The sequence below is a fragment of the Tachysurus fulvidraco genome, chromosome 18, assembly GCF_022655615.1.
Source record: "Tachysurus fulvidraco isolate hzauxx_2018 chromosome 18, HZAU_PFXX_2.0, whole genome shotgun sequence".
In the NCBI taxonomy this organism is placed as follows: Eukaryota; Metazoa; Chordata; class Actinopteri; order Siluriformes; family Bagridae; genus Tachysurus; species Tachysurus fulvidraco.
In genome coordinates, this window is record NC_062535.1 from 17,075,941 (window position 1) to 17,088,840 (window position 12,900).

The 12,900-nt window shown below is 37.2% G+C and overlaps 2 protein-coding genes across 7 annotated transcripts in view; both read left to right on the forward strand.

Annotated features, from left to right (window-relative positions):
* Positions 1 to 5,969, forward strand: part of LOC113636360 — a 7,765-nt gene extending 1,796 nt beyond the window's left edge. Inside the window, exons 4-10 of one of the 4 annotated variants that reach the window (XM_027136425.2) lie at positions 1 to 243; positions 1,103 to 1,208; positions 1,479 to 1,530; positions 1,737 to 1,811; positions 2,043 to 2,126; positions 2,210 to 2,290; positions 5,892 to 5,969. The exon at positions 1 to 243 is cut by the window's left edge and continues 33 nt beyond it. In XM_027136425.2, the coding sequence (XP_026992226.1) occupies positions 1 to 243; positions 1,103 to 1,208; positions 1,479 to 1,530; positions 1,737 to 1,811; positions 2,043 to 2,126; positions 2,210 to 2,290; positions 5,892 to 5,912 (662 nt within the window). In that variant the 3' untranslated portion in view covers positions 5,913 to 5,969. Of the gene's footprint in view, positions 244 to 1,099; positions 1,209 to 1,475; positions 1,531 to 1,736; positions 1,812 to 2,042; positions 2,127 to 2,209; positions 2,291 to 5,891 lie in introns of all 4 variants that reach the window. The other 3 variants (XM_027136423.2, XM_027136424.2, XM_027136422.2) reach the window with 3 other exon arrangements.
* Positions 5,970 to 8,020: 2,051 nt separating this feature from the next.
* LOC113636362 lies at positions 8,021 to 12,753 on the forward strand. 3 transcript variants are annotated; one of them, XM_047803577.1, is made up of 10 exons: positions 8,025 to 8,164; positions 8,802 to 8,868; positions 9,084 to 9,428; positions 9,793 to 10,071; positions 11,053 to 11,140; positions 11,402 to 11,453; positions 11,658 to 11,732; positions 11,965 to 12,048; positions 12,132 to 12,212; positions 12,421 to 12,753. In XM_047803577.1, the coding sequence occupies exons 1-10, from the start codon at positions 8,159 to 8,161 to the stop codon at positions 12,439 to 12,441; spliced, it is 1,098 nt and encodes a 365-aa protein (XP_047659533.1). In that variant the 5' UTR covers positions 8,025 to 8,158; the 3' UTR covers positions 12,442 to 12,753. The 3 variants fall into 3 exon arrangements, with proteins under 3 accessions (XP_026992236.2, XP_047659533.1, XP_026992230.2); XM_027136429.2 differs by having other exon boundaries at positions 8,026 to 8,164; positions 11,399 to 11,453; XM_027136435.2 differs by lacking the exon at positions 9,084 to 9,428 and having other exon boundaries at positions 8,021 to 8,164; positions 11,399 to 11,453.
* The last annotated feature ends 147 nt before the right edge of the window (positions 12,754 to 12,900 follow it).

Here is a 12,900-nt window from a genome sequence, read left to right on the forward strand (position 1 = left end):
TTGAAGGAGATGAAGTCAGTTTCACATGTAAAACCACCTGCAGCCTGAGCATGAAGCCAAAATTTTCCTGGACCAAATCTTCCAAATTTTATTATACATCCCCCTCAAACCTGCTCCGTCTGCCGTCAGTCAATCAGAGTCATGCTGGAATTTACCGCTGTGCTGTAGAAAAACAAACACATCGCTCCAATGAAGTCAAACTTACTGTCATGAAAAGACCACAATCTATGGATGCAAATTCAGGTCAGTTTATTAAAAACAGTTCCAAAAACAGACAAAAGGGGAAAAAACATGTCAGAGTAAAACAATGATCAACACAATAGCAAAACTGAGTCAAGAAATAAAAAAGCTTTACAGATTACAGAACAGAATGATTGTTCAACAAAGAAACAGGAAACAAAAGTTGCTTTTAAACAGTAACTTAGTAAACGGGACTAAGCTTTTGAAAACAAGTAACACTATTAAAAGCAAAGGTGCTCGCAGACTAAGTCTAATATTAATCTCATTGGAAATAGAGTTGTCTGTTTTTCTGTTTATGATCATAATGACCCACGTTACCCACTAACCACATGTTCTCAATCACAATTCCACCTCAGCACCGTTACCATGTTTAGAAACAAGATTAAATCTAAACCCCGTAATGGTTCTGTTGTTGACCTTCGGATGTATCAGAAAGGGTTCAGAATCTTTTTATCTATCCAAAAAGCTCTGCCTTGGAAGGTGTGAGATAGGAATGAAGCTCATGACAGTGCTGAAGATTCAGAGCTAAGTTTTAGATGTAACTTTAATCTGGATTTGGCTGAAAACAGAAATTTTACTGAGACGTTTTCATTCAGATTTATTTTGTATGATATCACTTTAAGTAAGGAGCAATGTTAAACTGAGTTTTAACCACACAGAAGACTACACCAAGGCAAGGATTAAATACAGAAATATGTTGCTATGAGTTACTAATTCTAGCTTTTCCTGTAAAGTAAATCAAAGGGTGTTTTTTCATTGAAATATGAAGATGGTATTTCTTAATGGAAACGACTTCACCAGTGCTTTAAAATCATACATGTGATCGCCTCTGTGTAAATGAAAGTATTGATTTATTTAGAAGAAGAAGAAAAAGAAGAAGTTGTTTTGTATCCAAATCGCTTTTCGGTTGTTCTTGGAGTCGTCATCTGTGGACTCGCAGCAATTCTTGTTGGACTTTACTACACAAGGTAAAATATGCAGGCTTAGCTGTAAAGGTGTGTGTGTACTGCAGTTATAATCTTTTATATATTTGAGTTGTTATGCATTTGAGAAGTTGAATTGTTTCTGTTTTTATTATTCAGTGGATGCTTTCACACACTTACATAATGCTATCATGTTGTAATACTGTATGTAATAGATTCATTTATCAAGTGATGGAATCTGGAGAGTGCTTCTCTTTACTAATGTCAGCTCACTGCTAACCAGTAAATAACTGATCGCTTTCATCCTGACAGCAGGAGGAAGACGCAGAAGACGTCTAGTGATGTAGCAAGCTCCTCACAGCAACAGGTTTCTCTACCATGTCTCCTGACTGGTGATATTTAATGAGCGTTCATGTGATTTAATATTGAATAATGATTTGCTGAAAATGTCACCAATACATCAGGTGCTTTGTAAAAGTTTGGATAACTGAGCTGATTAATGAAATGGTTCAGACATTGAACCCAATTTAACCTGGTTTTCTTTGACTTGAATTGACAATATTCTGTCTGCAGATTGTTGGGGAAGACTTGTACACTACTCCGGACCCCAATTTCAGGTCCTCCAATGACATGTACAACACACTTGGAGTAAGTGTTTACAGTATGAAAGTACACACTGTTCTAGATGTTGTTTAAGCTGATTTCTGTCATTAACAAATAAACCTTTTGATTATAATGTAAGTCTGATCTGTGTGTAGATACTCAGCTATTAGTAAACAATATTACATCATAGAATGCAATCTGAGTCACAGCTTCTTTGATTTAGATTTGGATGAATTCCTCAAAACACCAAACACATCCTTAATTCTCTTCACACAGAACATTTACTCCAATCCTACTGATGACACGTACACAGCTCTTGATCTTCAGACCAGGTCCCATGACGTGTATAACACACTTGCAGTAAGTGTTTTCAGAGACGCACTTCACTCAGACATTCAGGTCTCGTGTACCACACATGACTGATTTCTCCTTCTCTCTCACAGACGGTTCACCAGAGTTTTCCTGATGACACTGATACAGCTCAAGATTCTCAGACCATCTCTCCGGATTACGACAATCTACCAGTGAGTGCTTTACTTCGCTTTTAATCACTAGGTGTGGCACCAGGCTGGAGAATACGCTAAGGCTTTAAAGCTGAAAATAAAAAGCTTTTACTGCAGGTGTATAAGAAGGAATATTTTTAGAAACAACTTATTACAAGTCTTTTCACCATTTGTATTGTTTGGTCATCAAGAGATGACCAGCTGACTCACTACTGTTCGGACGCTTTTACTTGCGCTCTGTGCTTTGCGCTTTTGCTTTTTCGTTTTTATCTTTTGATTTAACTACCAGCAGTTCAGCACATTGCTCTAACTAACTTGGGCACTCACACTAAAACTAGAAATTCCTGAAACTATATTGACATTTGGAATATTCAACAACTTGGGGAATTTGTCATAGCGGTCTACCAGTCTGCTATTACCGGCAGTTTACAATCCTAAATCAGGACAACACAGCTGCCCACACTCAAACAGAAGAGAAAATGACTTCTTTTGGATCTCAATCCACCTGCTGCTCAAACTGCCACAGACTTCTACAAAAGATTGCAGTTCTCGAAACAAAGTTACTTGTCGTGCTACCGACCCTGCCAGAACATACAGCAGAGCTTCATCGTGATCCCTCTCAACATAAAGCTGGTGAGTCCTGTGAACCTAATGCTTCTAAACAGGTCATAGTGAGCTCAGAGAAATTTAAAGTAATTGAGGACACAAACCGATGGCATAAACAGGGTGCGAGACCCAAAGGTGCTGCATTAGCATCATCTACCCCAGATATGGGTCCAGCTCGAGTAGCTAATATTGGTATTCCACCACCCCCTGTGCGGCTTGAAAATAGATATGAAGCACTAGTGAGTTTGGGCGAAGAATCCCTAAATGTAAATGGACGCAGATCACATCAGCCAGTATCTAACGGAGCTAACAGACGCTCAATATCATACAGGCAGCGGTGCTCCACTCAGACAGCAGCCAAGCCAAGCACGTTGATAGTGGGTGAGTCTATTATCAGAAACATTGGAAGCAAGGTTACATATTGTTTTCCTCGGGCAATGGTTTCTGATGTTAACAAGGAACTTTACAACATTCTGATGAAACATGAGTCTCTCAGTCGGATTGTCATACATGTGGGAAAGAATGATATTTGGAAAGAGCAGTCTGAGCTCCTCAAGAGGGATTTCAATGAACTTTTTGAAACACTTGCAAGACTGAAAGTTCAATCATTCATCAGTGGACCTCTCCCAGCCAGAGGAACAAATATGTTTTCATGTTTTATGTTTCAGGGATCACACCAGCCCTCATCTGCAAACAGCACTGGTAACTGATATGTGTTGGGTCCCCGCTATGGCAGCAGTAACAATCAGAAATGTTTTCAGAACAAGCGGGAGCCCAATGTCCCTTTAGCTTTCCCTATCTCTGTCCTGATATGTGATAGAAAGACGAAGGCCCTCTCCAGCCGCACAACAACTCTATCTAATCTACTGCCTTTAAAAATATCACCAACAGGAAGCATATGTATAAATATGAAAAGAAGTGGGCCCAAGACAGAACCATGGGGAACACCAGTGGTGACTGTAGATGTTGTTGAACTAAAAACTTTTAATTGAATACGCTGAATGTGTCCAGATAGATATGACCTAAACCAAGACAGAGCAGTGCCAGTAATACCAATGGAAACTAATCTGTCAATAAGTATGTTATGAGTGTCACAGTCAGTGCACCACCCACGCCTCTCGAACACCAACACAGAGAGGCGTCTCCAGAATACTAAGCTCTTCCAGACTACACTTCCCAGAATCTATCACTGGCACTGATTACACCACCAGCTGTTCCTCATCAGCCACTCCCTATAAAGGCTGTACTTGAACTTGACGCCAGTGCAAAGTCTCGATCTGTGTATGTCCTTGTTCCGGTTTTGATTCTGTTTCTGTTTACTAGTTTTCTTATTGTTTGCTGCCTGCCCTGACCTTCTGCCTGTCTTACTGTTTCCGCCTGCTCTTCGTCATTGTGTTTGCCTGCCCTGACCCTGCCTGTTTGATTACGAGTTTGCTATTAAAAAGCTGCAAATGGATCATCAGCCTTATGACTCCTCATTACAGTGAGACAGTATCAAAGGCAGAGCTCCAGTCTAGAAGGACAAGTATAGTTAAAAGCCCAGAGTCAGCTGCCAACAGTAGATCATTGGTTATTCTGACAAGAGCAGTCTCAGTGCTGTAGTGGGGACGAAAAAACAGATTGTAATATTTCATACAAGTTGTTGGACAGATGTTCATGAATTTGAGTTGCAATACACTTTTCAACTACCTTGGAGATAAATGGTAAATTTGAAATTGGACGAAAATTTTCAAAATTAAATGGATCACTCCTTGGTTTCTTAAGTATGGGTGTAATAATAGCAGATTTAAGAGATGGAGATACAAAACCAGAAGCAAGTGAATTGGAAAAGTGAAAAGTGAACCAACAATTTTAGTAATCAACGGCAAAAGGGCCGGTAAACAAGCTTACCAGGAGATAATTGCCGATGTACATTCTCAACCTTAGATATAAAAAAGTCAACAAGCGATCACATAGGTCAGTGGAATACATAACAGATGGCAAAGAATCAGGTGGTTTCAGAATATAGTTTACCACCAAGAAAAGAGACCTAGATTTCCCATTGCTAACTCCAATTAAGTTGGAGTAGTAATCGGATTTAGCTTTAGTCAGTGCATTTTTATAATTCTGAATATGTTCAGCATACATTTCTTTATGAACAGTAAGGCCAGACCTGACGTACAGCCGATCTAACCTACGGCCTTTAGTTTTAAGTCCATGTAGTTCAGGTGTAAACCAAGGAGCTGGATGTACAAATGAAACAGTTCGAGTTTTCACAGGTGCGAATACATTTAAAATCATGTTCAGTCTATCATCGTAATATTTTACCAGTTCATCAACATTTACTGGAGAAGATGGCAAGTTCATCAGCAAAAGTAGGCAAATCAATGGTCTTAATATTCCAAAATGTAAACGGGCGACACAGGTTTGCCTTAAAAATAGCCAGTTTGGCAGAAAATGACCCCTAGAAAGTAATCTGATATGGATAGATCAGAAACATTTAAAAAGTGTTGTACCAGAGCAGATAAACAAGATCAAGAGTATGCCCCTTAGTATGAGTGGGCAGTGTGTTAAATTGTTGCATACCAAAGCAATCCAAACATGATAAAAAATCGCTTGTAAATGCATTACTGACATTATCTGTATGAATGTTAAAATCACCCAGAAGGATAACATTTGAAGATATGGAACATAGATAAGTCAAGAGTTCAGATACTTCAGTTAAAAAGGCATTATTGCTCTTGGGAGAGCGGTAGATAATTATGAGGATGGTAGTAATCGCACCATTGATTTTTATGGATATTATATGTAGACAAAGTTAACTGGGATACTTTCAATTTCATTTAATAAAGTATTGCTAGCCCACCTCCCCTTCCCGTTTCACGAGATTTACAAACATAAGTATATCCTGGGGGAACAGACTGGTTTAGATGGAAAAACTCATCTGGTTTCTGCAATGTCACGGTCAGACAGTAGATCGTACACCAGGGGTGTATTGTTTTTGCTTTAAGTTTTTTTATCACAATTTCTTTTTCAGATTGAAAGAAAGCAACAATGAGATCAACATCGACACCATGTCAAGATCAGTATTGAACTCAATCTTTAACTAGTTTTACTTTCTGAGCATAAGAGCTTTGCATTTCTGAGTAATACATTGTATTTGTGTCTTAATTCTCCGACAGATAAAAAACAATGTGTGGGGATTTATAACTGTGCTGCATTACACCTGTGTATCATTTTTCTACATGTGAGCTCTACAATTTGTTTTAAATAGTTTGATTTTTTTTACCTGCTTAGCTAACACAATGTATTCATGCTTGAAATAAAATGTTATATTCATGAAATACAAAATAAACTGAAAAAAAAAAAAAAAACGTGTGTGTGTGTGTGTGTGTGTGTAAAATGCCAAAGTCAGGTGAATTAGCTCATGTTCTTCTTGTGTTCACTCTGCTGGAGAAGGAATCATCTTTGAATGTGAGTTGACACGTGCATACAGTGTGGATCAGTTTTCACTCCTTTTTGTGTCACCTCACTTAATTGACACCTAATTAATTTTATGAAATTCAACATGAATACAAACAAATACAAACAAATACCCTCTTCATCATGAGCAGCACTGAGTCAGAGACCATCAGCACAGTGCTGTGATGTTTAGTGGATACTAAATTAATCAAGTATTTCCTCAGAACTCTTCCTCTTTTTTTGTGCTGAATGTTTATCCTTCAACACTCGCTTTAATAACAATAACGACCGATGCAATTCACGGAGGAGTAAAACTGCTGAATTTTTACAGAAACCATGTGAGTCAAAGACACTGTTCCATCAGAATACATGAGAGCCGCATCTTCTTTACTTTGAAGAGCTTTTATAAAAGTTGGAAAAATAAGATAAACAAAAAAACAGGTAAGAATAGAATTCTGTTTTTTTTTCTACCAGATAAAGTCCCTGCTTGTACAGGATGATGTTTCTGCATTCGAAACTGCAAAATATACCTTGTCCTTGACATTGTGAAAGTTGAAACATAGGGAAAATATTAAGACCCCTTATTTTATCTCAACAATTTGATATTTAAACAGTTTTTATACCTCTAGTTTACTGCATATTTAAAACAATGTTCAAGACAATTTTTCCTCACAATGTTTGAAGTAAAGTCATTCTGTTACCACATGAGACATTTCTGCCTCGTTTTCTTTCCTGCCTTTTGTTTAACTCATAAAGACTAATATATCATCTGTACTGAGTCTGATTGATTATAATTCTTTCCAAACAGACTGTTAAACATTCAGATCCCATTACCGCATGAACGAATGCTCTGTTCCTGTCATGTATTGTATGTTTCCTAAATTTAATACATTCTCTTTCACCAGCTCCACATTGGACTGGGTCTAATGTGTGCATTTTTTGTGTCTGTATGTATGTTCATTGCGCTGAAAAGGGAAAAAGTGTGACCTATTGCCCCACTAAATGTTGCCGGGTCAAATTGACCCGGGAGGACTTGAGGAGGAATGTATTTATTTTATGAGCACATAGTTCAACTAAAATAGACAAAATTAATGTTACTTGCAAAGTTCAAACTTTGGTAAATTTCAGGCAAATATGTGGAAGGAAACCCAAGTTATGACACATTAAACTTTCCAGATGAGTCAAATAGACCCCAGGTCTGCACAGGGGTTGTATAAATATGATATGCACTATGGCAATGACAAACCTTAGCACACAATTTTTTTATATTAATTAAACAGACTATTTTGTATAGATAGGCCGTGAAGGTTTCCGTCACAGACAGAGGTTTGGCCTGCCTGGGATCTGAGCTACTCTGAGTGAACAAATGCAAATGAGCCAGGCCTCACAGGTGATGGGGGAGTTTGCACAACAAAAGCAGGAGAACAATGGCGCTGCTGGTAGGTGTGAGGTCCAGGGATTTTATGCAAATTTGCGCAGGTTTAGCAAATCTAAGGAGCCACTCTCTCTGTGTCTCTTCCTCTCTCTCTCTCTGTGTTTCTCTCTCTCTCTCTCTCTCTCTCTCTCTCTCTCTCTCTCTCTCTCTCTCTCTCTCTCTCTCCCTCTCTCTCTCCATGTAGATATTTAAAAGAAAATAATAGGATGTAAATAAAAGGATGTTTTTATTTTTTAAGTTGTCTGAGTGTTTCACAACTACCTGCAAGACAGATGCACTGTTTCAGCTATAAAGGGGAAGAAAACTTGCAGAAAACATTTGCAACACATTTTTACCACACATTTTACCATGTAGAAGTGAAGGACCTTAGTCTCTCTGAGCTGAACATCGGATGTGAACATCGCTCAATGATGGTAGGAGATCGTTGTCAGTTTATTAAATTTGCATAATTATATAAATATTCTAAGTCTGATAAATTACTTTTGCCTGTTTTTGTTTGATTGTCAACACGTTATTTGCTTTATTTATAATATTAAAAAGGGAAAAGAGGGTCATGGTTATTTAGCAGTTTGTTTAAGTTCCTCAAAGACAGTTGTTCTGAAATCACAATGGAGAAAGTTCTTTCTGATGTTGCAGTGTGTTTTTCACTGAACTCTGATTATGCTTATCTGATGACACCTTTGATCTGATTGAGATAAGATTGATTGCATAGAAACTTTTGTGTTTTTTGTTTTTTAAAAGCTTAAATTCAGCAATAAAAAACAACAACAACAACACAAAGAGGACTTACACAATTTGTACTTGTGAATTAAGATTTGTGCATATAAAATAAAAGAAATTGATTACATGCTCAAGATTTACATGTTTTGGGTTTTTCATAACAACAAATAATATCTTTAAGGACAGATTTATGCACCACATCTATGGGGGCAAAAAATACAAGAACTTAAATCAACCCAAAACCTTTTATTAATGCTGTAATCAAAAAAATATATGTGCAGCTGTTTCTTCTACAGGACATGTTTTCTTGTGTGTATTCTGATCATCCAGGTTGTGTGGATGATGTCACTGAGATTGACTCCTTCCCTTTCTCTGCTGTTTCTGCTCCTGATTTCAGGTGAGTCAAAATTCCAAATGTAATCTATACAGCAATTTTTTTTTCCTAATAAAGACTTTATATCGAGTCTGTTTGAGTGCCTCCTAATTCATTGAAGCGTTTACAGAGTATTTACATTATTATACAGAAGCGTGTATGCACTTGGAGCTCGTAGCCTTACTTACTGCTTCAGACCAACAAAAGCAAACTAATTGTTTCTTCATTTTGTGTTGCAGTTGTTGTTGCTCAAAATGACAGGAGTGTGAAATACACACAAAATTCTATCTGTGCTGTAAGGGGATCTACAGTGACCATGGGCTGCAGTTACATATATAACTCCATTAATTCAACCAATTCCACATTTCACAGAGCTTTTTGGTTTGCTAATTCGTTTCCATATGCAGAACTGTCTACAGACGCACGATACGGACACAGGGTTCAGTATCTCAGAGACACTCCACATGACTGCAGCCTCAGAATAAAAAATGTTATGCAAAAAGACAGTAACAAATATTTTGTCAGCTTTAACACATCAGCTGGAGTGTTTCCAAATAAGAATGGGGTTGAGCTTAAGGTCACAGGTGAGCAACATCAGTTTAAACACACACACACACACACACACACACACACACACACACACACACACACACACACACACACACACACACACACACACACCAAGCATTATTACTATTAAATGCATTTATTCTTTTGAATTATGTCCTGTGGTTTAGTCAAAGTTTTAGTCCAAGGTTATAGTCATTAAACTGAATGTGCTCATAGTTAACATGTATTAATTACGCTAGCTATCTACCAGGAGTAACATTAGCAAAATTAGCAATTTTTTTTTTTTTTTTTTTTTTTTTTTTTTTATAAATATTCAAACACCAGCTAGTTAATGACTTACTAACAGCAGGTAATTCAAACAATTTTTTTTTTCCACAGCGCTCCAGCTAAAGATTATTCCTGATATAGTTTTTGAAGGAGACGAAGTGAATTTCACATGTGAAACCACCTGCAGCCTGAGCATGAACCCAAAATATTTTGTCTGGACCAATTCTTCCTATAATTATTATACATCCTCCTCAAACCTGCTCCGTCTGCCGTCAGTCAATCAGAGACATGCTGGAATTTACCGCTGTGCTGTAGAAGTACAAAATTATCTCTCCCCTCAAGTCAAACTTACTGTCAGGAAAAGATCACAATCTATGGCTGCAAATACAGGTCAGTTTATTAAAAACAGTTCCAAAACAGACAAGAGGAAAAAAAAACATGTCAGAGTAAAACAATGATCAACACAATAGCAAAACTGAGTCAAGAAATAAAAAAGCTTTACAGATTACAGAACAGAATGATTGTTTAACAAAGAAACAGGAAACAAAAGTTGCTTTTAAACAGTAACTTAGTAAACGGGACTAAGCTTTTGAAAACAAGTAACACTATTAAAAGCAAAGTGATTGTGAGTGTGGGAGTGAAGATGGTTTCTGGGAAGACGAGTCCAGTGTCGTGCTCGCAGACTAAGTCTAATATTAATCTCATTGGAAATAGAGTTGTCTGTTTTTCTGTTTATGATCATAATGACCCAAGTTACCCACTAACCACATGTTCTCAATTAAAATTCCACCTCAGCACTGTTACAGGTAATGGTTCTGTTGTTGACCTTCGAATGTATCAGAAAGGGTTCAGAATGAAACCCATGTTAGAAGAACCCTTATCTATCCAAAAAGCTCTGACTTGGAAGGTGTGAGATAGGAATGAAGCTCATGACAGTGCTGAAGATTCAGAGCTAAGTTTTGGATGTAACTTTAATCTGGATTTGGCTGAAAACAGATTTTACTGAGACGTTTTCATTCAGATTTATTTTGTATGATATCACTTTAAGTAAGGAGCAATGTTAAACTGAGTTTTAACCATGCAGAAGATGTTTGATTACACCTGAGATAGGCACAGGCTCCCCGTGACCTGAGAAGTTCGGATAAGCGGTAGAAAATGAATGAGTGAGAGAGTGAGAGTTAGTTGCTACAGTAATTCTTAGCTTTCCCTGTAAAGTAAATAAAAGGGTTTTTTTTTCATTGAAATATGAAGATGATATTTCTGAAATTTTTCCCAATTAATGGAAATAGTGTTAAAAAAAGCTTCACCAGTGCTTTAAAATCATACATGTGTTCACTTTTGTGTAAATAAAAGTATTGATTTATCTTTTAGAAGTTTTGTATCAAAGTCGCTTTTTGGTTGTTTTTGGAGTCGTCATCTGTGGAGTCGCAGCTCTTCTTGTTGGACTTTACTACAGAAGGTAAAATATGCAAGCTTAGCTGTAAAGGTTCTGTATGTGTGTACTGCAGTTATAATCTTTTATATATTTGAGAAGTTGAATTGTTTCTGTTTTTATTATTCAGTGGATGCTTTCAGACACTTACTTAATGCTATCATGTTGTAATATGTAATAGATTCATGTACTGTATCAAGTGATGGAATCTGGAGAGTGCTTCTCTTTACTAATGTCAGCTCACTGCTAACCAGTATATAACTGATTGTTTTTTCGTCCTGACAGCAGGAGGAAGAGGCAGAAGATGTCTAGTGGTGCAGGAAGCTCCTCACAGCAACAGGTTTCTCTACCATGTCTCCTGACTGGTGATATTTAATGAGCGTTCATGTGATTTAATATTGAATAATGATTTGCTGAAAATGTCACCAATACATCAGGTGCTTTGTAAAACTTTGGATAACTGAGCTGATTAATGAAACGGTTGACATTGAACCCAATTGAACCCGGTTTTCTTTGACTTGAATTGTCAATATTCTCTCTGCAGATTGTTGGGGAAGACTTGTACACTACCCCGGACCCCAATTTCAGGTCCTCCAATGACATGTACAACACTCTTGGAGTAAGTGTCTCTTCACAGTATGAAAGTACACATTGTTCTAAATGTTTAAGCTGATTTCTGTCATTAACAAATAAACCTTTTGATTATAATGTAAGTCTGATCTGTGTGTAGATACTCAGCTATTAGTAAACAATATTACATCATAGAATGCAATCTGAGTCACAGCTTCTTTGATTTAGATTTGGATGAATTCCTCAAAACACCAAACACATCCTTAATTCTCTTCACACAGAACATTTACTACAATATTACTGATGACACGTACACAGCTCTCGATCTTCAGACCAGGTCCCATGACGTGTATAACACACTTGCAGTAAGTGTTTTCAGAGACACACTTCACTCAGACATTCAGGTCTGGTGTACCACACATGACTGATTTCTCCTTCTCTCTCACAGACGGTTCACCAGAGTTTTCCTGATGACACTGATACAGCTCAAGATTCTCAGACCATCTCTCCGGATTACGACAATCTACCAGTGAGTGCTTTACTTCGCTTTTAATCACTAGGTGTAGCACCAGGCTGGAGAATACGCTAAGGCTTTAAAGCTGAAAATAAAAAGCATTTACTGCAGGTGTATAAGAAGGAATATTTTTAGAAACAAATGATTACATCTCATCCATTAATCACATGTTTGGTTTCTATCACAATTAACAATAAGATTTTTATCACAATTTCTTTTCCAGATTGAGATAAAGCAACAATGAGATCAACATCGACACCATGTCAAGATCAGTATTGAACTCAATCTTTAACTAGTTTTACTTTCTGAGCATAAGAGCTTTGCATTTCTGAGTAATACATTGTATTTGTGTCTTAATTCTCCGACAGATAAAAAACAATGTGTGGGGATTTATAACTGTGCTGCATTACACCTGTGTATCATTTTTCTACATGTGAGCTCTACAATTTGTTTTAAATAGTTTGATTTTTTACCTGCTTAGCTAACACAATGTATTCATGCTTGAAATAAAATGTTATATTCATGAAATACAAAATAAACTGGAAAAAAAAACTTCTTCAGGGGTGTGTGTATGTGTGTGTATGTGTGTGTATGTGTATGTGTATGTGTGTGTGTGTGTGTGTGTGTGTGTGTGTGTGTGTGTGTGTGTGTGTGTGTGTGTGTGTGTGTGTGTGTGTGTGAGAGAGAGAGAGAAACCTTTGTA